The sequence below is a fragment of the Cryptomeria japonica genome, chromosome 10 (genome assembly GCF_030272615.1).
Source record: "Cryptomeria japonica chromosome 10, Sugi_1.0, whole genome shotgun sequence".
Lineage (NCBI taxonomy): Eukaryota > Viridiplantae > Streptophyta > Pinopsida > Cupressales > Cupressaceae > Cryptomeria > Cryptomeria japonica.
Genome location: NC_081414.1, coordinates 352567032 through 352594218, shown reverse-complemented (window position 1 = coordinate 352594218; position 27187 = coordinate 352567032). Strand labels below are relative to the sequence as shown.

Here is a 27187-nt window from a genome sequence, read left to right as displayed (position 1 = left end):
AGAAAGCAGCTTTGAGATTGGTTGTTTGTTCCAATGAGTGGGAAAGTTCAACACTTTCTAAAAGTGCTAAGGGGAAGAACATAGAGCAAATCATTTTGAGCAGCAACTTTTGGGAAAGTGGAGCAAAAGTTTTGAATATATGTGGACCAATTGTTGATGTTCTTCGTATGGTGGATGGTGACACTCCTTGCCTTGGCATGCTTTATGAAAGCATGGACCGTTGTAAGGAATCTATTCAGCGAGCACTAAATAATGTAGAAGTAGAGTACATGGAGATTTGGGAGACAATTGATTCTAGATGGAAGATGATGCACACACCTTTGCATGCAACATCATGCTATTTGGAGCCTAAGTTATTTCATATTGATAGACAAGCTGATCCTGAAATCATGTCAGGGTTTTATGAAGCCATTAGCAGGTTTGAACAAGATAGAACAATTGCAGGTCTAATTAGAGACCAAAGTTGGAAATACAAGAGAGCAAAAGGGTTGTTCGGAGTAGAAGCAACCCGAGATGATATGACACGAGATGAGGTACCTGGCTATAGATGGTGGATGAGCTATGGAGCACAAAATCTTGAACTACAACGCTTTGCCATTCGAATATTGAGTCAAGGAGTGAGTTCACCAGCTTGTGAGAGGAACTGGAGTTGCTTTGACCACATCCATTCCAAAAAGAGGAACAAGTTGCTGTTCGGAAAGTTGGGACATCTTGTCTACATTCGGAGCAATTGAAAATTGTTCATGAATAGATCAGCAAATGACTCCACGTCTTCTTCACAACAACGAATTTAAGAAGACATGGTAATTGGAGTTGTAGATGAGCCTGAGGATGACTTTGTGGATGATGAATTGGACAGTGATACTGATGATGATGATGATGCTACAACAACAACTCAGCCATGTGCTCTTGACAACTTGGAGCTTTTTTGAAGCTCTATAGTCTTGAATTTTGATTATACCTTTTTGACTAAAAACATCTTCGCAGTCTTGATGACTTGTAGCTTTTTTGAAGTTCTAAAGTCTTGACGTTTGATTGTATCTTTTTGATAAAAAAAAAAACTTGACAATCATGATATCACATGTTTCCTATGGTTTATATTAAGAATGTTGCATCTTTCTATAATGATTTTGAATCTATTCTACAATCTTAAGTATATTGATAATTTGTTGGATATATTACTAATTTTAAAAAAAAAATTATATAAGGCGAATTTGATGCTGAGTTTTTTTTCCGAACTTTTTGCCCTTGCCGAACTTCATCCGAACTCTGTAGCTGCCGAACTCAAACTTGAATTCGAACCTTGTGACTTAGCTTGCAGGTGTGCATAATAAAGTTTTGAATCCATTCTTTGTGGGCAATGCAAGATGGATATCATGGAAAGGTCCATGATGATTTGTTATTTGGCTAGAATCCTCCCTAGTTAAGAGGGAGTGTTGAAATTATAGCTAAGTTCGGATTACATGTAATTATAGCTTGCTATGAATATTGGGCAAGACCTATATAATGTAACTCGTGGATGGGACAAGACCTATTGAATGTAACTTGTATTAAAACGTGTTGGAGCTGACCTATATTAAAATCACTTGTAACGTGAGGGCTATTTCAGTTTTGGTGCCAACCTTAAAGCATTGAATTGTAATTAAATATGTTCTTCATGCAAGCCGACTTGGGAGAATTAAAAGGCTAAGTCTCCTATATGTACAAGGCTATCAATCATCGTGTACACAACACACTCAAGCGAATTACTTCTCTAATCTGCAAGTCATCTAAGTACTTAGCGAACTCCTTCAGTAGAGCTTCAGCAGGGCAGTGAACTATTCCCAAAGGACAGCGAATCAATTGTGGGACAGCGAATACACCGCAAGACTAGCGAATCCATCTTCAATAACAACAAACTGACTTTGGAGGAGTGAACTTCATTTATGGTCAGCGAATTGTCTCCTTTGATCAGCGAATGGTGTCAATGATCAGCAAATGGTCATCAAACTGTCTTCCTTGATTAGCATTCAAGTATATTGCAAATAAGTTCATTATTCTGCTATGCGTGCCCTAGTTTGGTTTCATTATACTATTGTGCATATACTGCTGTTCTAAATGCTTCAAGTGTTGAAGCCGAATTGTAAAGATACTGACTAACTATTGCATAATAAGATTTGAGATTTATAACTGGTTTTTTCACCTCCAAGAGGGAGGTTTTCCCAAGGTATTTTGTTGTTCCTAGTGTTCATTATTTTGATTTTATGTCATTGCTGTCATCTGTGTGATCCTAATTTATCAGTCTGATCCTAAAATTAACATTCATTTGTACAAAAACATGTAAAAATAAAAAATATATACATATTTTAATATATAATAATATTTATAATTCTGATACAAGATAAATAAACTTCAAATATAATAGTATATTTTGTTATATAATAATAAAATTATAACTATCATAATCAATACCATAACGAATCTTGTTTTATTCCTCTGTAAATATTATATACCATTTTAAAATTTCCTAAGCTTATGTATCTTTTAAAATCTGTATAAAATGCTTAAGATATGTGAAAAACTGATTAAATAGTAATAATTATTAATATTATCTTCTTTTATTTATATTTTTACAATATTAATTATGATCCTCACCTTTTTAAAATAATATAATTAAAAATTACATTTATAATTAAATTTATTATTTTTATTAAAAATAAATCTATATAAACCTCTTAATTAAAATTCATTTTTAAAACATAAAAAAAATTAAACCTAAATTCTAAAAATCTAACCTAAAACATAAAACAAAAAACTTTAAAAAAGAAACAGTCATCATAATAGATTAAACCAGATTAATTCCTACCTCTCGTGCCTCTCTTCCTTGGTTGAGCTTGTGGATTCTACCTCCCTAGCTTCACCCATCTTTGTTCGTTGATTTGGCCCCCCAAAAGCACAATATATTAATTGTTTTGTTTGTCTTCTCTTGGGTCGGTGTGGGATTGTAAAGGATCAATGAATTACAGAAGAAAAGAAAAAAATGAGGGTTTGTTGCGGTAGGAGAAGAAAATATGGCAGAAATCCATGACCGGTTTGCCTGGTTTTGTCCTAGGCAAATCCACAATGATTTTGAAGAACCTTGGACAAATCCTTGATGATTGGCCTTGAACCTGGACTCAGTTTGAATTGGATCAGGACCTGGCAAGTCTAAGGGAGGAACCCGGTAACGTGGTTCAAGAGGATACCTGTAGAGATGAGAGTAGGGTCTTAACTAGATCATATCCATGGCCCAATAGTTTCTTTGGTTATCAATGTCTTAGCAGTCAGTCTTTAAAAAAAGCTATGCTTTCTAAAGAACAATGAAATAAATTTAATGGCGCATTGAAGCCCCGTGCATTACATGTGCATCGCAGTTGTTTAACTGGTTATGTCCACATAGAGAGAAGCTGCCTCATAATGTTTTGAATTCAATCTGCCTAGCAGCTATAAGCAGAAGCAGCAGAATCAAGGATGTATTGAGCTGCCTTGCAATATTGGAAGGTTATATTTTGATATCTTGGATAACAAGAAAGGCCTTTCTAATTGTTCTCCATCATTTCCAGCAAAGGGATTCTTCAAGAACTTTATGATTTTAATTTAGTGCCAGCTTTATATAATTTACAAGAACTATAGCCTTAGTCTGTTTATTTGTAGTCCAGGGAAGGTGAACAACAAGGCTCTAAATAGTTTTCTTCCTTGTTCTATGAGGAGATCTCTTGCCAAAATGTACATAATGCCTCAATCTTAATACCTGCCAATCAATTTCACCTATTAAGTGAATGGAGGTTCTGGAAAAACAAACAACTTGCTTGAGCTTGTAACAGAACACGAACATATTTGAGTGAAATGGTCATACAAGATTAGTAGAAAAAGATGTGTCAAGATTATCAAATCTTAGGAAGGGATTCTTAATTGTCACATTGTGCATTCAATTTGTTTGTTTATGTTGTAGTTAACAACATTTTTCTTGTGATTGGCAGTAATATTTGCATTTTAATGGCCAGCTTATTTAGATTCATTAGGAAGTCTTTTGACATGTTGATTTACTGTTGAACAATGAAAAGCAGTCATTTGTGTTCTTCATATATGATGCAAGTTTTTGGTATATATGTAAAAGCTTAGGATAATGTATATATTTAAATTGGTTGTATTTGATGCCTGGTTATATGTTTTTATAACTCTTGTTATGCAATTTAATTTGAAACCATACCTTTATTAAAACATATATGTTAAGTTATTTAAGGTTTTTGTTCTGATATGAATGATTTAAGTTATCAAAGGAGCATCTGTATTAGCAGATGCCTTGACCTTGCTTTGAGCTATTTTTGGGAGCATCAGTAATAGCACTTTGCTTCGAATGGCCCCTTTCAATTTTGTGTCTTTGACATCTTTGTGTTATTTTTATCTACAGATTTCTTCCTTCCAGCTGGCTACCTATTTAGTATTATTTTTGATTCTTATGTTCAGCTTTAGGAAGATTTAAAGATGATAACAAGGGCTTATCAATCTTTAATTTCACAAATTATACATGAAATGCATTTTTTTTAATTGAAAGATGGAAATTTGTTGGAATATGTTGATAACAATATGACAACTGAAGTTGCAGGTGTTCATCGTGTTCCTGTCAAAATACAGCTTCCTACTGGGCCATTGGTTGAAAGCTCACCAGGTGTAAAACCTGGGACTATCATAGCTGGTGAACGGGTCTGTATTCCTGGCCTAAAAAGATTTCAAAATCTCAAGAAATATGCACATTCACGCAGAGTACGTGTGCAATATTCAGAAGGGCTATCAAAAACACATCCAAAGATTGAACTATGTCTGCATAGGTAAGCATTTTTTTGAAGGGCGTTGAATTTATTTTGATTCTGAATGGCAAGTTATGTTAAGCACACAGTTATACTGAGAGGGGGGGAGGTGGTGAATTAGTATAACAATCACTTTTACAAATTTAAGCTTTATTAATCAAATAGAGCAACAACTTAAGTGCAATGAACACAAGGACACAATATATACTTGGAAACCCAAAATAGGGAGAAAGCAATGGCAATAAAATTGCTTTATATAAATATTAGCTTCTTTACAACTTGTAGAGGCACCAATCCCTCATTTAATTTGTGACCATCAACACACTAGAGGCACCAATTCCTCATTCAGTTAGAGGCACCAACCCCTCATTCAATTTTGATCACAAGAGTTACAACTCCTTTATCAATCTGAAATACTTTTCACATATAAGCGTGATTTCCAATCTGCTACAATGTCTTCCTCAAATCTGTCTCAACATGAGCATGACAATCTCTTTTAAGATCTGCACCAACTCCTTCTTCAACTCTGCTGTGAAATGATCGTAATTTCTTCACAAGATTCTATTCACCATTTGCTGTAATGTAGCTTCTTATACCACCTTTGAGTCTGATATAAATCAGACAAAGATCTTGTCTCCGTATATGCAGCCTTTTCCTCTATATTCTCCAAATGCAGCCTTTTCCTCTATATTCTCCAACACACACTATCAAATTTTATTTTTACCCTCTATATATATTTTCATTTCTATTTGAGAGACATACCTTTTTGGTTTTGGAGAGACATGCCTTCTCTTAAACACTTCCTCTAGTCGCATCACTTGGTTTATTTTCTTTTGTAGCCATTTGTTTCACTAATCTTACGGGCACCTTTTGACTTTAACAAATTGGTTATTACTTTTTGCAAAACTTTATTAAACTTCACGTATTTACCATATACCCGATTGCTACATAGAATTGGTCTAAAACAAGTTCTTTGAAACATGGAAACGCTGCTCAATACTAAGTCAATACCTCTATATGCTGACATTGGCAGTTTGAAGTCTTCTTACTATAGTCTCTGCATGAAGTGTCTTTGCTGATTTATCCTTTAGACTGCTGTACGCCCAAAAGTGTTCAATATCGCTGCCTGAAAGAGTGTTCAATCATGTTGCCATTTACAATATCTTTCATCCTTTGATTACGTTCCTATAAAAATGTGCATTGACATCATGGTCCTTAGATGATAATGAATTTTGTGAGAACTGTCTCAAATACTCCTAGTGTCACATCTGATTTGAACATTGTCATCATCAGCTTTGTCTTCTTGATTTGTTCCACAAATTGGTGGCCTTTGGCCTTAATCAAAACATACATCATTTGTTCTTTGTCTCGATTATGCTTAATAGTCTCATCCATAACCTTAAACCAGATCAAGTACCAGCAAATCAGAAACAAATGCCGGTAAGAACAGATACCGGTAAACAATACAACTTAACAATTAAACAGATAATCAATGCAAAGCAACCATACCACATAACACCATGATTTGTACGTGGAAAACCCGGAAAGGGAAAAACCACGGTGGGAAGCCTACCCACAGTCAAATGATACTTGTGCAAAAAGTATGTGTTACAATGAGGGGCCTGCACATGCAGGAAGGCACACTGCTTAGAGCACATTGCTCATTGCAAAAGAGTCTCACTGACTACAGAGAGGTTAAAACCACCTCAAGATATTTGGACAACAATCCAATAAAATGAACTACCAGAGATAGCATCTACCATGCCTGATTACAGTCTCGGTTAAGCTCAACACCGGAGGCCTTTGATCTCTTCCTTAAACCCAATTTGATCCTCAATAATCGACCAAAACTCCTTCGCATATGATATTACATTTCATGACCACGATACACGATCTACAATGTGATCTTACATCAATTTATACCAACCCTAAGGCCTAAACCAATTAGGTTGGCCACCTAAAAGATATTACAATAAGATCATTACATAAATCCATATTTACAATGATATGCCATGTCGGCTTTAGACCAAAACAACATTAACCAATCGATAAATCATCCTGGTAACGTGTAGAAAACACATTAACATGATACTGGTCCATAACCTAGATAGGCACTAGACCTATTCTGGGTCCACCATGCCAAAGCGATGTTTTCAACTGATTGAAGCACGATCAAAGAACATCTTCAGCATTTTGAAAGCCGCACCAACATCACTTATGCATCCTGTCAAGGATTCTCAATAAAGTTCTACCGGTAGAACCTTAAACCTATGCCGGTAAGGGTTTACTAGAGTGTGTGATAGCATCCAATTACCAAATCAATACCATCTGATCAATACATGCTCCAAAAGCATGTAACACATGTAACCAAACAAATTCCATTGATCCAAACATGCCGGAAGTGTCCAACAGATAGTCTCTTCTGCCGGTAACCAAAACCTGTTCGCCAGTAGCCAATCATAACAGCTAGTGTTGACATCAATGACAAAACATCAATGCAACACATAATCAATTCTTCCATAATGCCAACAATGTCCCCTACTAGGTTTAAGCCCGTTTTAACCATAATTAATCCATCTCAACATACTTATGACTTAAACTACGTTGAGTAGGAGACAAAACCATCTTAACTGGATTCAATCAGTGATAACATAATCTTCTTCTTGATATTGAATTGTTAATTCAATCAGATTTATAATCTCACATTTACTTGTTCTTTCAAATTACGGTTTCTATATATATAAATATATATTTATTTAAGTTCAGATAGTATTGCACTATAAGTTTTATTGCAGAGCAGTTCTTTGTAAAATATTATTTGACTGAACAACCCTTGCATGTATATATATATAAAACAGATCATATTCCCTATAATATAAATTTCTACACTGCCCATTTACTAAACACCAATCATTATTCCACCTAGTAGCTGTAGAGGCAGACGGATCTGAGATGTGTCAGATCTGGTCTGCCACAGTATGTGAAATTAAGCTTGAATCCCTTTATATTATTATTACTATTATACATATTGTAGTTTATGTTAATATCATTATTATTAAATTCTGCATACAAACATTATCGGGCTATATATATTAAGCAGTCTTTATTAAACACATCCCCTATGCATACCACTCAGGACAAGGTTGTCACTGCCTGTAACTTAATAACAGTTCTGACCTTCTCCGATTTCTCCTTGTTATTTCTTTCATCCCTTCTTGTTTTTTCAATAGAATGGATTGGATATCTATTATATATCTTGCCAACTTGGAAGGTGACATGCTTTGGGGGTGGAGATACATCCCTTTAATAGCCTATCTTCATAAACAATGATTAATGGTTCTAATTGCACTTTTCCACCATTATTGGTTAAATATTCTATTTGATGTTTTTGTTTGTAATTACTTATTTAATCATATCTCTCCAAAAATTATATAGGTTGGTCAAATCGCACCTCTTTAGTAATCGTGAATCTTTACTTTTGTGCATGCTTCCTTATGATCACAATGATAGAATTGTCTTGATTCGATACTTTCCTATACAATGATAATAATCGTTCTTTCTTAGATATTAATTAAAGCCATTCAGTGGGTGTCTAGTCGCTTATACTGAGTTGATGCCGTATATGATATGGCTGTCCATATTATTGAGAATCAATTATGTAGGATTTTGTTGGTCGCCTCAGCCTGACCGTTTGCCCTAGGGTAGTACGGACTTGATAGAGAATGAAAAATTTTGAACTCGGTTGTCAGTAGTCGAACAATATGATTTACAAAGTGCCCTCCTCTATCACTTGTCAGTTGAATAGGTATTCCGTACCGGGTGATAATCTGTTCATAAATGAATTTCGCCGTATTGACGGCGGAGTTGTCTGCCAAAGCCCTCGCTTCGACCCATTTGGTCAAATATTCTGTCGCCACGACAATGTATCTACATCGTCAGGCGCGACTTGGTTTCAATGGACCAACGAAGTCTAACCCCCATCTTTCGAACAATTCTTGAGCATGCGCCGGGTTAAGTGGCATGAAATCTCTTTTTAATGGTCGCCCAACACGCTGACATGTATCACAACTTGTCACCCATTCTCTGGCGTCATTATGCAGTGTCGGCCACCACAAGCCCGCTAGTAGGACCTTCCTTGTTGTCGTATCCGGTCCCATGTGTCCTCCAGCAGCCCCTTCGTGGGCTTCTCTCAATACTCCTGGGATTTCCTCTTCCAAGACGCATCGTCGTAGGATCTGGTCAGGTCCCATTTTGTAGAGAAGACCATTTATAAGTTGGAATGTTCGGCTTCTTAATACAAGTTTCCGTCTTTCGCCTGGTGGCATTTCCTTCGGAAATTTTGATGTTGACAGATATTCACCCACACTCGTGTACCAATGAGGAAGGATGACAATGCGGAAAAGATGGGCGTCCGGAAAATCCTCGCTAACACCTTCGGCCGGCTCTCCCGACTTGATCCGTGATAGCTGGTCAGCTATGACGTGGCTCCTGCCAGGTCTGACAATGATGTTGAACGTAAATTCTTGTAACAGCAACAGCCATCGACTAATCCGCCCCTGGATGATTGGCTTGTTCACCAAATACATCAACGCCTGGTGATCCACATAAAATGTAAATGGTGTCGCCAATAAGTAATGTCGGAATTTTTGGACGGAGTATACCATGTCGAGGGCTTCTCTCTCCGTCGTGCTGTAGTTCCTCTCTGCGTTTGACAAGAGTCGACTTGCAAAATACACTGGGTGGTCCAGCCCGTGGCTGCCGACCTGTGCCAGGGTGGCCCCTATGGCGAAGTTGGATGCATCGACATGTACATGGAACTCTTTGTCCCAGTCTGGGTATGTCAAGATTGGCGCACCCACCAATCGTGATTTTAACTCTTGAAAAGCCTCTTCTTGGGCCGTCCCCCAGACGTACGGCTCCCCCCTTCGTGTCAGCTTATCAAGTGGGTATGATACTTGGGCAAAGTTCTTAATAAACCGCCTATAATACCCGATGTGTCCAAGAAATGACTTGACGCCGGTGACATCGTCGGGCGCCTCCATCTCCACAATGACTCGTATTTTGTCAGGGTCCGTCTTCAGTCCAGCCTTGCAGACGATGTGCCCTAGTAACTTGCCCTGAGGCACCATGAATTTGCATTTCTTGGGATTTAGAGCGAGGCGGGCTCGTCGGCATCTCTCCATGCATTCGCCAAGTGCGGCCAGATGTGCCTCCTCCGTGCTGTAAATGGACCAATCATCCAAGAATGCTTTGAAGTTTCCTACGGACATTTTATCGAAGATATAGAGGATTATCCGTTGAAAGGTAGCTGGCGTGTTGCACAAGCCGAATGGCATCCGGTTGTATGCATAGACTACGACAAAGGTGGTCTTCAATTTGTCCTCCTCTGCAATGGAAATTTGATTGTATCCGGAGAATCCATCCATAAACGAATAAATTTCATGGCCCGCGACTTCCTCGAGGATGGTGTCTGTGAATGGTATGGGAAACGGATCTTTAATTGTGACAGCATTCAAACACCTGAAGTCTACACAGATTCTTATCTGATCGGCCTCCTTTTTCAAGGATATCACAATGGGTGATACCCATTCACTCGTCTGGACTTTGAAGATAATCCCTGATTCAAGCATGCTGTCAATTTCATTATTTACCCTGGCCGCATAATTTTTGTTCATCCTATATGGCCTCTTCCGTACGGGCACGGCTCTGGGAACCAGAGGGATCCGGTGTACACAAAGTTCTTGTGGTACCCCCTTGAGGTCCTTATATGTCCAAGCGAACACATCCTTGTATTCTGTGAAGATTTTGAACGCCGCCGTCTTTAAGACGGGATTCCAGTCGTCGCCGACTAGAATATTTTTCTGTTCTAAAGTTTCCCCAAGGTTTGTAACTTGAAGTGCGGATTCTTCATACCTTATGGGCTTACTTTTGTCAAACTTGTGCGCTGGTGCGTCATCCACCGGGACATCCCCTTCCTTGTATTGTCCGTACTCTGGCGGAAACTCGTTCATGTCAGGTCCTTCAATCCCCAACATATTGCACCCGTACAATAATTCATAGTCTTCCATTTGCCAATGGAAGAGCCCTCTCAAGGAATCCGTCTCATCCTCAGAACAGGCTTGAATTCCTAAGATGCCTTCGTCATTTGGTTCCCTGCCCTCCTTCCCTTCGTCGGTATCGTCTCTGTCGGACTCTGACTCCGACGCCAACTCTTCACTGACCAGTTGAGTTTTGCGGTCAATGGTATACCTTCGGCCAGCCTTTTCCATGGACAAGGTGTTCTTCTTCCAATTGTGGTTTGCTTTGGCCGCCACCAACCAGCCCCTGCCGAGGATGGCGTCGTACCCCTTCTTCTTCAATGGGATGACCACAAAATTCAAGACGAACGGCTGTGTTTCGATCGTCACCTGTTGCGCCATGAGTGTGCCAAGCGGCTTGATGCCGTGTTGGTCTGCTCCCAATAAATTAAAGGTGGACGGCCAGAGAGTAGGTTTACCCAATTTTTTCCATGTTTCCTCTGGCAAGACATTTACTCTCGACCCGCCGTCGACAATTGTGTCGGTCAGGATGGTGCCCAATATACCCATCTCCACCATTGCTGGGTGTCTACCATTGTTGATCGTCAGGGTTAACGGGTCTGCTGCTGTCTCGCCAAGGTTGTCCTTGCCATGTATTGGTTGGCCTACTGGGGTTATTATTGCGGATTGCAACAACGTCGCTCGCAAGTGCGGCATACTTTCCAGGAGGTCCTTCATTTTGACGGGTATCTCGACCTGTAACAGTTGGTTTATAATATTTGTTTCTCCTTCAGAGCGAGAAGTACCCGCAAGCCCCTGTGCATCCTTGCTCCTTGACATCTCCTTCTCCAGTTCCGCTCGTGCCTCCAGTGCCTTTCGTTTTTCCGTGCGGGGGTCTGGATAAGTGGCTGCTTTCGTCTTGGACCTTGTTATGGCGAGTGCATCTTCTGTTTCTACATTCAATAGGTTCACGCCAGATTTGGGACAGTTGCCATCATCATGGTCCCCCGGACCGCACCACTTGCAAAGTTTTTGTGGTGCTTCCTCCATCCTACAGTCTCTGGCGAAATGCCCCCAGTGATTGCAAGCTCGGCATTGTATCATCGGCCGCCCTTTAGCGTCGTATTGGATTCGGCTTCTATTATTCGTATTGTTATTATTGCCTCTTCCTCGCCTGTTGTTTCGGTAGCCGCCAGACGAGGCGTTGTTGCTCGCAAGCTGGGACGTGCCGGCTGACGCAGATGGTTCTGTAAAGAGAACCTGTTGGCTACGGGTCCTCATATTGTACGAACACTCCTTGGTAAGGTGTCCGACAATCTGACAAATATCACAAAATGCTTTTTTCGGACAAGACCCCTTGGTGTGTCCGTCGGTACGGCAGTCCGTGCACCATAACTCCCCTTCGTCGCCCTTGCTTGTGCTTCCTTTTGTTGCCTTTATCTCTCTCATCATTCGCTCCATATCTTTTTGGAGAGCCCGTACCTTCCGATTAGAGTCGTCATCGCTGCTATCACTTTTGTCAGAAGAGGAATCATCGTCCGTCGAGGATTTATTTTTCTTCTTCTTGGACGTCTTCTGTTCACTTTCTAAATCCATTGCCCTGTTATAGGCGTCCGAATATGAAGAAGGAGGTACTATCTTCATTTTTCGTCTAAGGGATTTCTTTAGACCTTCCACGAACCACCGTTTTTTCAGTCCGTCTGCCGGTTGGTTCTCCATCTTTCCTAGCAGCTCTTTGAGCCGCCGGCTGTAGGTTCGGACAGTCTCGTCCTTCCTCTGTTTCGTGCCGTAGATTTCGGCTACGATCTCATTATCGTCTCTTAGAAGACGAAACTCTGCTTGGAATTCCTTCTTCAGGTCTGCCCATGTGCCAATTTTAGCCTTATCCGTATCCGAAAACCAATCGATGGCTACGCCCCTCAGGGTTGCGGGAAACTGTGTTACCCACTCGTCCTCATCGGTAACACCATTCGCTCCCCAAATTGTTTCACACGTGCGACAGTGGCGGACAGGGTCTTCTTTCCCATCCCCATGGAACTTTGGAAGTTTTTGTTTTTGTGCCATACCTTGCCTTTTTACTACTGGTGGCTGTTGTCCTACTCCGGATGGGTCAGATCCTATAAGGGGTGCTTGATCGCCGTGCCCCGGTGTCCCTCCGACACTCCTGGCAGCCCCGGTGTCTTCTCCCTCTCCTGCTTCCTCCCCACTCCTTGGAGTTTTGCTAGCCTCTGGTGTGTGTGGCAAGTCCCTCAACTCCCTCAACTGAGTTTGGGTACACTCTATCCTGCGGCGGGTTTCCGCAAGTAACTCCTCCCGACTCCGTGGGTGGCCTCTGGCCTCACCGTCCCCTTCGGAGCGTTCCTCCTCTCTTCGCTTATACCTCTGTCGCCTTTCCGCTTGCTGTTCAAGGATCAAGGCACGTTGGGCTACTGCACGCTCATCTATATATTGTTGCTTATTTTTGTCTTTATTCAATGTATTGGGCATTAATTCCCAGACCGCTTTCTATATACTTGATATAAAAAGTAGAACACTTTTATTTATTCATAATATGGAAGACAAGTTTATGCCAACAATATGACATAATTATTACAATAGTGTTCTTTATTCCGCCCCGTATGCTTCAAATGCCCCTGGCGCCATCTCGTTCTGCTTCCCGTTCCTCGTACTGTTGCAAAATTTCTTGGCGTCGCTCCTCCCGGGCAATCTCCTCCAGGCGAGCTTGTTGTGCCAACGATGCTTGTGCTAGCAGTCGAGGGAGATGGTTCATCAACCGATTTACCTCCGGACTCACTTCCAACGCTGTCCACACGGCACTTGGTGGGACTCCTGCCTCCGCCGCCTCTCGTCGCACGTGGGTCTGAATGGCTACTTGGAGTAGAATCGAAAATTCTCTCGTCGCAGTGTCTTCTCCTATATAGAGTTCTGTTTGGGCATCGTTGACCTCCGGATTCACCTCACCAACGGGTAGGCCCATTGTGTCTGTGCGCCATCCGTGTCTCTGTGTCTCCTGTTTCGAGTTCGTGTCGGCAACGGCGCCAAATGTTTACCTCATTGGGTAAACAGGGAGAATACAGAAATCGAACAGTAATGCACAAAGCAAATACAAAAAAAGTACCAGAATAAGCTTTCCATTAATGTCAAAGGATGTTCACATTATATCTGTCGTACATCTTACATGTCCCAACACCCGGAGGTGATACAATATATGCTTGCCGAAGGGGTGCGACACAACCGTCGCGACTCCAACTACCTACCCGTCCGCTAACTAACTATTGATAATTAACATTACTAACTATACACTTTTCCCGATAACATCATCCAAGTCAAATGCTTCATGTGAATCTTGCCCTAGCACCTTCTTCTCATGTAATCGAATGTTGTACCGCAAATAGACAAGATCATTCAAGCGTTGTTGAGTCAACCTAGTGCGCTTTTTTCTGTGGATGTTCTCAAAAACACTCCAGTTGCGCTCACAACCAGAAGCACTACAAGGCTGTGATAATATGCGGATGGCAAGCTTTTGAAGATTAGGTGTTGTGGCACCATAATCTTCCCACCACAAATCTGCAAGGATACAAAATGTCATTTATAACTTGTAAAGATTTCAATAGTCTTAAAGAGAGAAATAAATGGTAAAAATTAAACATATGTTTTTTTTTACTTGGTCGTAAGGTGGCTCTCCTACATTTGCAATCAGGTGAAGAAAACAACTCCCCTAAGGCCTTCTTATAGCTTTGCAACTCATCAAGTATCAGGTCTCAAAGGATCTCATCATCAACTAATCTCCGAATGCATGTGTCAAGGCCAATTCTAACCTTTGCATCTGCTCTGAAACTCGGAGAGTAAAAAGACTTGGGATTCAAGAAGTAGGCAGCAGCATGAATATGTTGGTGGAGTTGATGGTTCCACCTCCGATCAATTATGCGCCATATGGGTTCATACTTGGTCTTGTTTGACCCATACAAGTGCTGAATCGCCTCTTTGGCCTTATCCATGGCCCCATATAGATACCCCATGGAGTTATGATCCCCATCCACCATTCGTAGCACCCTCACCAACGTTTCCAACACCTAGATATAAAAAATCTAACAAAATCAGCAAATTGAAATATTAGAAAATTAAATAATAAATCATCAATTAAAGTTTCAAAACTTACATTGATGATCTCCTCCACTATCTTGGCAAATTTAGTATCAAAAATGGCAATCACAACCTTCTCTGCTTTAGGCTTTGTAGCATAAGGACTCCCCAACCATCTTTCACTCACGAACATCAGCTTCAGGTTGGGCAATGTAGCAAGTATGCTCTGCAAGGTGAGGAAATTGGTAGCAAAGCGTGTGACCCCCAATCGCACAAGATCCTTACCTTCAGTGTGCTCTCTCATAAGATTCAGGACCCATGTGTGATTGTAGATGTATTTGGTGATATTCCTTCCATCTTCAACCACTTTCTTTACCCAACTTAGTTTCCCTATGTCTTCAAGGAGCAAGTCATGACAATGGGCAGCATAAAGGCTCCAAAATAATGTCGGATGTCTAGCCATTAGAAGTCTGCCGGCTGCCACATATGCAGCTGCATTATCAGTCACAACCTGGATGACATTCTGCACTCCCACATCCATCACCACCTCATCCAACATGTTGCACAAGGTCTCCGCATTTTTCACTTCATTGGAGGCATCAATTGATTTTAAAAATACTAACTTTCCCCCTGAATCAACTAGAAAGTTGATGAGTGTCCTATTCCTACCATCCGTCCATCCATTAGAAAGAATGGTGCAGCCATTCTTTTCCCAAATAGTCCTTTGCTCTTCCACTAATGCATGAGTGTTTTGGACCTCATCTTGCAATAACAGTCCACTTACCTCGTAACGGCTTGGGGACTTGAACCCCTTACCTGCCACAGTCAACGTGGTGACCAATTGGTCCCAAGATGGACTAGAAATAGCATTGAACGAAATATCATTGTAGATAAAAAATCTAGCACACGCCACCTTGGCTTGTTGGTGAGCCTCTTTATTCCATGCAGTGCCGAGCAATCCAGGTTGTGCACCAGGAGTGTTACGTGGAATAAAGAAGTTTTCCATGTTGCTGTCCAAAGTTCCCTATGCTCGTATCTGTGGCTCAAGGGAAGAACTAGATGTCCCCACATCTGTATGTGACCCTATGGAACTCAAATCTGCCCTTGGGGCTGCCATTGCCTCCGCTGTTCTCTTTTTTGTTGCCTTTGATCATATGCTTCAAGCGTTGCTATTGCATCTCTCATAGCCTCTTCAGTACATTCCGTACAGCTTGTGGTATCTCGGCATTGAATTTTTGCAAGGTGATATTTGAACCTATTAATGCCACCTTTTACAATTTTTTTTGCAATGGTTGCAAAAAACATCTCCTTGTTTTGGATCTGGTCTCCCATGTTTCCAACAAGGGTCTCTCTTTTTGCCACCAACTTCAACTGTAGAAGCTGAATCCATTTTCTTTCAAAAAGATGTGGAAAAGAACCTAGCAAAAGAGAGACAACATTTAGAGATCAATAACATTGTTAACAAAAAAAATCACTAACATCCAAAAATTACAATGACTGTATAACTGTATTTTATTTGCAGTCATCTATTAGTAGATGACTATCTAAAATAAAAATTTTTAATTGGTTGTGTATTTTTTTAAGTTTTTAACTTCAAATTTAAATTTAAATGAAATACTTTAATACACATTGACATTACACAGTTGACAGTCATTTCAAATGACTATGTATTACACAGTCATTAATTACAATGTACATTAATACACAGTCATTTGAAATGACTGTGTATTACACAGTCATCAGTCATTTGAAATGACTGTGTAAACTGTAATACATAGTCATTTGAAATGATTGTGTATTACACAATCATTTGAAATGACTGTGTATTACACAATCATCAGTCATTTGAAATGACTGTGTTACACAGTCATTTTAATTGACTGCACGTATTCGCAGTCATTTAAAATTTTAGAACATAGTCATTTTAATTGACTGTGAATACATAGTCGATTAAAATGTAAAATGATTGTGAATTCAAAATAAAACAATACATTCAATTAAAATTAATAGTAAGTGTAATATTGTAATACAAAAATGAAAAGACAAATACAAAATCACAATAGTTTTTTACAAAATACAAATCATACAAAAATAAAAAACAAATACAACTTCGAATCTTGCTGCAAATGCAAAAAGATCTAAGAAAAATCATGAATAAAAATCTGGTCGTGCGTGCAAATGCAAACCCTACTAGAAATCGTGTGGCGTTTTTTGCCTTCCAGAGTCGCGCGAAATGGAATAAAGACTTAGGTTTTTTTTTTCTTGCAACTTAAGTCGCTTTTTTCTCGCATTTTGTGCCGCGTTTTCGGGCGGGCTTTGGCGATTAACGGCGAGTATTTGCCAATAAGATCACGGCGATTATATGAAAAAATCGTGCTGAGTTTTTCCGCGAGTAACTCGCGCGCCATTAGGGCTCGCGATTACTCGCCAGTTTTCTAATGGCTCGCCGAGTTTTGCATCCTTGGTTGTGACCATTAAGAAGAGGTGTGACTCTCCCTTAGATTATAAAGTGGAGAAGTTTTCATTTGAGAAGGTAGGATCCATGGAGTAGAACAAAGTATCTGAAGTGTTAAAAGCAGATTTAGGAGCATACTTAAATCAGAGTTATAAGAAATTCTGGAAGAATGATATGAACATTTATTAAAGAGATTAGAACACAATTACAAATCTGCAAACACTAATAAAGTAGGCATTGAAGGAAAATAAGAGGAAATATTAAATCAATAATCAGAGAATCCGACCTGATGGAATAGAAAGGATTCTCGTACACACATATATATCTGAGTATAGGTAGCAAATCATATTGATATAAACAACAGACCTGAATATTTAAAGAGGGAAACATCATCTAATTGAATCTATCCAAATTACTACAGCAAACTGAATATACGTAACTTGCAATAACTCTACAAGCATATTGGGCAAGATTTAGTGTCCTCCCAAAAGGGGACATTACACATTCTAAACCTTTTCAACATTTCCTTTGTATTTTGTTTGTGAAATAAAAATTCCATCGTTAAGTTGAGAAACTTGTAGCCCTAAGAAAAAGGATAGTTCACCCAACAAGGACATCTCAAATTATTCTTGCATTTTTTGAGCAAAGTCTTGACACATCTTTTTTGCTTCCTCCAAAGATGATATTGTCGATATATACTACAACAATCAATTGATGATCATCTTGCATCTTGAAGTAGAGATTGCTATTTGCTACAAGTATTTGTCCAATCTAGAGTACCAAGCTCTAGGAGCTTGTTTTAAACCATAAAGGGCCTTCTTGAGTTTACACATATAATCTTTGTTTTCTGATAGGGTAAATCCTTCCGACTGTTCAATATAAACTTCTTCTAGATGCCCATTCAAAAATGTTGATTTGACATCCATTTGGGACACTTTGGAGTTTTTATAGCAAGCATATGCTAGGAACATCCTTATAGCCTCTAGTCGTGCAACTGGAGGCAAATGTTTATTCAAAATCAACTCCTTCCACTTGTGCATATCCTTTGCATACCATTCTTGCATTATTTTTCACCACTTGACCATCTTCATTCAATTTATTTTTGAACACCCATTTGGCGCCTATCACATTCTTGCCCTTGGAACATGGGACAAGTTCCCAAGTTTCATTTTTCTCTATTTGGTTTAATTCTTCTTCCATGGCTCTTACCCAATGTATGTCTTGGCTAGCTTCCTTGAAATCTTTAGGTTCTATCATGGAAAATAAAGCCATGTGATTTGGTGTGGTTGCCTATCTTTTCCTTGTTTGAATCTTTGTGTTCATGTCACCAATAACTAGTTCTTTTGGATAGTTTCTTTGAACAAATTTCAAAGGTGTCTTGGTCGCCTTTATTGGTGTAGTAGTCTTCTCATTTTCATTTTCTTTTTCATCTTCCTCTTTGCTACTTTCTTCCTCCTCATGATCAATCTCTTGGTCTACTTCTTTGTGATGAAGGTTATCATCAACATGAACATTTCTGCTTTCAATCACCTTGTGTCACCAGTTATTGTAACACTTGAATGAAATATTCCTTCATCGGCTCTTGTGTCAAACTTCCCTAAGTTCTTTTCATCCCTTCTTATATAACACTTGCCCTTCCTTTCCACAATTCATTTGGAGTCTTATCATGATTGACTTTGATTTGTGCTCTATTTAGGATATAACTTGCTGTATGCATTGCCTCTCTCCATAATGAATCTGATAATTTAGACTCATTGAGTATGGTCCTTCACATTTCTTGTATAGTCCAATTCTTCCTTTCTAGAACTCCATTTTGTTGTGGGTTCTAGCAGCTGATAATTGTCTCCTAATTCCATGTTTTTAACAAAACTCCTCAAATTCTTTTGAGGTGAACTCAACCCTCTTGTGATCTCAAACACTTTATCTTCATTTCGATCTCATTTTCAACTAAGGCCTTGAATATCTTGAACTTTTCTAATGCCTTAGATTTCTCTTTTAAAAAAGTCACCTAAGTAAATCTAGAATAATCATCTATCAACAACATGAAGAATCTTTCACCATACATACTTTTGGTGCGAGTTGGTCCACAAAGATCTGTATGAATGAGTTCCAATGGCTTGGATGGTGAGTACTCTTTTGATTTGAATGTGACTCTTGTTTGCTTCCCGAGTTGACAATGATTGCAAGTAGTATTTGAAGGTTTAGAGATCCTTGGCATAGCCTATACTGCTTGTGTATTACTAATTTTGACTAGATTGTCAAAATTAATGTGCCCCATTCTTCTATGCCAAAGCCAACTGAAATCTTCTTTTGTCAAGAGGCATTTTTTGCCTTGTATTTTCACTTAGGATGTAAAGATTGTTGGACCTGCCTGGTATGACTTTCCCTTCTTTCATGATTTGGCATCCGTTTGCATGAAATAGAAGGGTATGTCCTTGATCACACAATTGTCATACACTCAAAAGGTTATGTTTTAAACCTTTCACATGTAAAACATTGCTTATTTCAGTTTTCCCATTATCAAGACTTATGGTTTCTTTACCCACTATAGTTGTTGTAGCATTGTCTCCAAAACTCACTGTCCCACCATCAATAGTTTTTAACCATAGTTACTAGGGGACCTGTCTCCTACCATTGGAGACCCATACTGCTATTGGAGACGTACCGGAGACACGTCTCCGATATTGGATACTTCTCCAGAAACTTCTTGACACATAAGGTGCTTTTGGCTGCTGTCTCCAAAGTCTCCTGCCTAAAAATTGACATCTGCTCCGAGAAAACTTAGGGCAAAATGCAGTAAAAAGGCAAAAAAAATAAAGCAAACGAATAACATAAGCTTGCAACAAAGCAAAGTCGTAGGGAAATGACTACTAAGGAAATTGTTTCACAGTTTTTGTTTCACAGGAAGACAAAAATCCATGCAAAGTTATAGTGATCAGATCTATTGTCAGTGTAGACTTTTTGTGAGGACTGATTTTTTATCATTGTAATAGTCTAAAGAGAACCTTCCTTTACTATTCAGTCGACAATATTGAGTGTACTCAACATCAATATTACCTTACTTTCACTAAACAATTTAGACTGGCTATGGTATCAACAATATAAGCAATTTTAATTTCAATTTTTGTTCAATTCTAAAGTTAATGTTAAACTTTACCACTGTTCTTATTTTCAAAGTTCTGTCATATTATGTTTTGGAAATTATTAAATATTATTTATTAAAAAATTGGTGTCTTGAAGTAGCTCGTCTCCTGTTTTTGAAAATTAGTCGTATTGGTTCTGGCACCAGTTTCCAAGTACCCCCGTCTCTTGGTAACCTTGCTTTTAACTTGATGAATTTGCTTTTGTCACCAGTCATGTGATACGAACAACCACTATCCACACACTATTGTTCTCCATCATCTTGGGCATGTAATGCTGTTTGTATCAGCAAAGATCTCTCCTTTCTCGTGCTATGAGAGTTTTCTTCATTTCAGCGTGCTTTGATGAACTTGTAAAAATGGTTCTACAAAACTGTGCTGTATGCCTAAAATTGTTACTTTAATAACATTCAACATTGTATAATAAGGGAGTAAAAGAGTTGTAATTTCTATCAACATTCGTGGTGATACTCCTATTCTTGTCCCAAGTAGAATTCTTTAAGCTACAATATATAGCCTTGTGACCAAAACACATTTACATGAAAAGCAATAACCAACAAAGTTATTCTTGTTCCTATTTATTTGATTATGTCTTGGATTGAGTGCCCTCTTGATTTTGTTTTTTGAGTCTTTGCTTGAATTTTGTGGAACTTGACTCATCTTGGCTTCTTTATTATCAACATGCTTTATCACGACTTCAACATATTTTTTTGCTCCCTCTTTCGATTTTTTTAGATGATTCTCCCATTTTGATACTTTCTCCTTTGATGGGACCTTTGAGTGCTGTTAGGACTGCAAATTTTGAAAATCTCCCAAGTTCTTTCTCGCTTTCAGCTATCCAGAAGTTAGACAAACCCTAATTGTTGGGTCTCTCATTGCGGTTGCCTTTATGCCTATTGCATTAGGTTATATTCTCTCATTGACTTGCACCAACTGGTGATTTCCAGTGTGAGAAACAATTTGTGTCCACTTTTACGTTGTGGTTACCGACCCCCACACATTATGTATTTGTTTTATAGTCGATCATTTTGAGTTTGCCTAAGTCACGAGTTTTAGGTCCATGTGAATCCTAAACCATTCAATGTTATAGCAAACAACCAGCAGTTAGTATTTCATCACATGGGATAAAATTTTACTTAAATGCCTCACCCATCAAAGAAACTTTGAAGTGTCGAGGAGATGGTTTCAACGTCTCTTCGATCTTTGATAGGATTGAAGAAAATTAACATTGTGGCCCCATGTATCGAAGTAACAATTTAAAAGTCTCTTTGATTTCTGATAGGATGATGTTTCATTTGTTAGTATGGTGAGGCCTCTCTTTATTGAAGAAACTCTATATGTAGAGGAGACAATTTTCATGTCTCTTCGATCTTCGATGAAGATTGAAAAAGTGTTAAGTGTCCATGCTTATCGAAGGGACTTTGTTCTATTGTAGAGACAAGTTTTTGGTCTTTTCTATGCTTGATGGTATGTAACACATAAGGTGGTGGACTTGTTGTGACCAATGACGTGGCCTACAAACCTCATTTTGGAGACTCCAATACTTTCAAGAGATGTTTTTTTGAGTCCCTTTGATCTCTGATGAAGACAAATGAGATGGTCATATTGAAGTAATAAATTGAAATATTGGCGATGATCATTGTGTTAAAATAATATTAATATCTTCTATAATGGTCATCTTCTATTTTTAGTGGTCGACTTATTTAGCTTTTTATTATGTAATTAGCTTTTAAGCTTTATTTAGCATTTAGCTTTTTCTTTTTAGTTAATTAGCTTTTAAGCTTAATTTAGATTTCATGCTTAATTTAGCGTTTAGCTCTTTAATATTTTACTTTAACGTTATGTTCTAATTATAGAACATCATCTTGTAACCTCTATAAATACATGTGAATATCGTTCAATTCAATTCATTTTTCATGGTATCAGAGCATGGAAATTAAAAATTTTGAAATTTTTTTTGTTATTAAAATTTTTCAAAGTTTTTATTGAAGAGATTTTTTTAAATCTATTTTTTTTTGCAGGTTGAAAATTTTCCTAGGGTTTCTGCAATTTTCACTAGGGTTTTGACCCTTTAGTTCAAGTCAAAATTCTGGTTGCAAATTCTTGATGGGTTTTTCGAGACCTCAACTGGGTCGTCGTCAGATTTTTTTGGGTGCATTGTTTTCCATGCCTCAATTTTTGAGCTATCGGATTTGCATTTTGTTTTGAGATTTTTGGTGGGTTTTTCGAGAGCTTTTTTGGGTTGGTCTCAGATTTTTTTGGGTGCCTCGTTTTCCATGCCTCAATTTTTGTGCCATTGAATTTAAAAAAAGTTCGCAATTTCTACTAATTCTGTGAATGTTGGGAATTTCGCTGTTTTTTGGGCACCGTTTATGTTGATTTAAGTTTGCAAGAAAAAAAATTTCATTTCTGGGTTTCTTCCAAACCTCGAAATTCATGCCAAAATTCTTCTCCAGGGTTTCTGTTTTTTCAGCAGCTGCTTCTATTTTGACTTTTTTTTTTTTTATAAAATCAAATTCTTCTGTCTCATTCTTTGTGCCTTCACTAGGTTGACCACGTTCAACCTCAGTTTCTGTGATGGCATCTTTGACCAACATCATGTTGGAATACAGTCAAAAGTTTAACATCTGCCACAAGACTTGGAAACAGTGCATGTTCACGATATCTGAATATCTTTACCTTTATCAGATTGATTTAGGCCAGACCTTGTCTCATAGGTCCCAAGGTTTTCACGATTTTTTCCTGAAAAATTGTCTGTCGGTTTTCTAATTTTTTCCACAAAAAATCATGAGAGGATTTCCATGATTTTTTCCTGAAAAATTGTCTGTCGGTTTTTTGATTTTTCCTACAAAAAATCATGAGAGGATTTTCACGATTTTTTCCTCAAAAATTGTTCGCAGGGTTTATAATTTTCCCTTAAAAATTATCTCATCTGTAATCCGCGATATTCGTGTAAGATTTTAGTTATCTGTCATCCGCAAAGCTTGCGTGGGATTTCTAGGTTTTCACGATTTTTTCTTCAAAAATTGTTTGCTTCTTTTTACGATTTTTTCCTCAAAAATCATCTATAATATTCAAAGTTCGCATGGGATTTGTGATTCGCGAAGTTCTTTGGTTTTGATTGATTTTTCTCCTAAAAAATCGAGCTTTGTTGCAGTTAGTTTGGGTCGCACCTGCCAAGGCGAACATCTAGAACTGTGGTATCTTGCAGTTAGTTTTGGAGTTGGTACTCTTTTGCAAAAGGGTTTGCTGATTTTTTCCTCGAAATCATTGTTTCAGGCTTCAGTAATTCATGTGTGCCAGATCTCTAATTCGCGTGTGAAGGCTACATTCGCTTGGATGGCTTTTGGTACTCTTGGTCATTTACATTCTACAGATCCTGGGAGAGTCTCCGTAGCAGCAGAGTGTTCTTTGCATGTGTGATCATAAAACCTGTAGTGTTTTCTATAGGGTATTGAGTACGATGACCATTAGGGAGGGTGTTAAAATAATATTAATATCTTCTATAATGGTCATCTTCTATTTTTAGTGGTCGACTTATTTAGCTTGTTAAGTTAGCTTTTTATTATGTAATTAGCTTTTAAGCTTTATTTAGCATTTAGCTTTTTCTTTTTATTTAATTAGCTTTTAAGCTTAATTTAGCTTTCACTCTTAATTTAGCGTTTAGCTCTTTAATCTTTTACTTTAACATTATTTTCTAATTATAGAACATCGTCTTGTAACCTCTATATATACGTGTGTATATCGTTCAATGTACTTATCTAATTATTGAATCATTCATTCAATTTATTTTACACATTGATCTCCTAGATCAACGGTGGACATTTAAAATAATTCAGAGGCTTTATTGATAGTAGTGGATGTTGCATGAATGAACATTTATGAACCAAATTTGACAAAAAATTAAGTAATCTTCACCTTCGATTGTAATATTAATTTTTTTGTAGAAAAGCAAAAGAGAAGTAGTTTGTGAAGAATTGCATAGAGGAATACAAATTCCGCAAATGTTTGTAGAAGTGCGAGACGCCATTGACTAGTAGGTACCCAAAGCTTGAGCTAAAAGTTTAATTGATTTTCTATTTGTGAAGACCAATGAATTGTGTCCTAGGGTTTAGCTGTTGTCTTTTGGTGTACAAAATTTGTGTTCTAGGGAAGATTTGTGTGCCTATATTGTGGAATTAGGACGTAGAATAGTCCGACATGGCTAGCTCCTTCGAGAATCTGTCTTAGTTGAAGCCCAAAAGGCAAAGAAAGAATCCAGGTAGGCTAACGAGGACTTGATTGACCAAATGCCTAGTTTTGGTCCAAAAACAAGGTGGAGTGTGAGTCTGAATGGTGCAAAGAGATTAGAAGACAAACCAGTGTTCCATGGAAATGCGTTTCCCTCTCCCAAGCCCAAGTCCCCCGTCCTCGAAACCCGTCCCCAAAACTTTTTCCCTTTGTCCCATCGTCCCCGAAGCTCGTCCCCGCTTCCCCGCGTCTCCCTGTCCCCAACGGCTGTGGAACACTGAGACAAACAAAAGGGTCTTGGAGATATTTTGACTTCAGAAAGAGGTATGACATGTTCAGATACCATTATAGGAAGATGTATAGAGATAGACCTGTGTGTCACTCATGGAAGATGAATTTGGCTAAATTGGTAGTCTCCAATGTATTTGTCAATGTTGAACTCATGAGGGTATTAGCCAGCAAATATGATACAAAAACAACAATGATTTCCACTACTGATGGTTCATCTTTTGTTCTCATCACAAGAGGTTATATTTGCCAGTTGTTTAGATTGAATAGTAGTATGAATTTGAAATTTACTATTGGGGAACTCCGTGACGAGTATCATAGGACGGGTAATTTCTACAAGGGGTGGAGGCTGCCATTGCATAGGCCTAGGGATGAAAATGGCAGGTCGAGGGTGTTTGGTGATAAAGAGGAATCACTTTTTCTTGTGAATTTGTTTGAAGAATGCTTCTAGTTCATTTACTATTCTGCATGCCAAATTTTAGGGTTAGAGGCTTGTACCAATATGCTATTGGCTCCTATGATGTTAGCTGCTGATATACAAAGTCATGGTGCTTGACTCTTTGATTATGCTCACTTTTTAGCTGAGGAGATTCACGAGAAGCTGACTTCTATCAAGAACAACAATGAGATTATTGTTTTTAAACATTATTCATTGTTAATGCATCTCATTATTATGGAGGTTAGGCAATGGGTATGTGGATGTAGTCCTTGAGGATTAAAGATGTTAACCATGAAGGGGATTGCCATTATGTACAAATGTGGACTGTAGTTTGGGATATTAGGTGTGAGTGGTCACACTATTTAACCTTTGAAGAATTCTATGTGAAGTGGTTGTATGTTTTGTTTGGTCATCCATGTGATTATAGTGTCACTAGATATCCAAAGGTTCCTAAGACCTAAGGATCATAATCCAAGGGTACAAATTGGTCACAATTGGGGTGACTAGTATGCTTTTAAGGATTGCACCAAGATTAGGGTGTATGGTTATGAAGGAGCCCCATACTTATTGCCAAAGATTGTACCAAATATGGTGGTCTATTTAGAAATTGTAAGGCAGATGAATGACTCAAACTTTATGCACTTAAGGTCTCAACACAAGCAATCTTTTCTACCAGGTACATTATGTTTTGGGGACTTCACAGTTAATTCTACTAATGGATATGGTCTCATCAACAAAAAACTTGAATACTACCATTTGCTAGTGGCTTATCCAAGAATGTGGTTCGACCTCAAGGGTTTTATTAGTAATGCAAGAGCAGCCCAGAAGTTGGGAGCTTATCCTCATGTCTATTGGGTCTGTGATGATCTAGTGAGAAATGTACCCAAAAATTTCGCCATGAGAAAAATCAGTATGCACAACAAGATCATGGTTGCAGAAAAATGGAGGTGCAAGCATAACTCATCATATACAGGTGCATTTGTTGAGATAGAGGATCCATGGAATAGGTTTGAGATGATGCTGCAAAAGGAACCGGAGTTGGTGAGTATTAATATAATATTATATTATTGTATAATGATCATCTTAATTGTCATCTTAGTTTTCATCTTAAGTTATTTTCAGAGTCTTAGAGTTAGAATAGCTTGTCAATATTTTTAGCTTTTGTTTTAGCTTCAGTTAACCATTTGTTTCTTTTTAGGAACACTGTCTTGTAATCTCTATTTAAGGAGCGTGCATGGGTACAATATCCGATGTGTATCCTGGATACACGTTGGATATTGTACCCATGCATGCCCAGGGAGGGACACAGGAGTATCGAACTACTTTGGTTTTTGTGGGCTTGGCATCTGTAAAATCTTGACTTTGAAAATTGTGATCTCTGTATTTGCTTCTTGTGGGTTGTCTTGCCTCCTACGTGACTGTGCATCATTTTTTTTGAATTTTTTTTGTTGTGTTGAATATCCGCAATTTTATTTGGGTGGCGGCGGCAATGTTTTTTGTGTTTTTCATTTGCATGTGACAACAACAATGTTTTTTTGGGGTTCTGTGGTGCATTTTGATTTTTCAGTGCTTTTTTGTTTGTGTGTAGGGCCTTTTTGTTTCATTTTTTTGCGTGATGTCTGTGTTTCTGCAGTTTTTTTCCTGCTCTTCTTCTTCTTCTTCCATGACGCGATTTCTACAATCTTGATGGGAGTTCATTTTTGGTGCTC

The 27187-nt window shown here is 38.4% G+C and overlaps 1 protein-coding gene across 3 annotated transcripts in view; it reads left to right on the top strand.

Annotated features, from left to right (window-relative positions):
• Positions 1–27187, top strand: part of LOC131051666 (uncharacterized) — a 105135-nt gene that overhangs the window by 7257 nt on the left and 70691 nt on the right. For 2 of the 3 annotated variants that reach the window (XM_057986243.2, XM_057986245.2), the window contains exon 2: positions 4619–4847. In XM_057986243.2, coding sequence (XP_057842226.1) covers positions 4619–4847 — 229 coding nt within the window. The remainder of the gene's footprint in view (positions 1–4618; positions 4848–27187) is intronic. The other variant, XM_057986244.2, reaches the window with a different exon arrangement.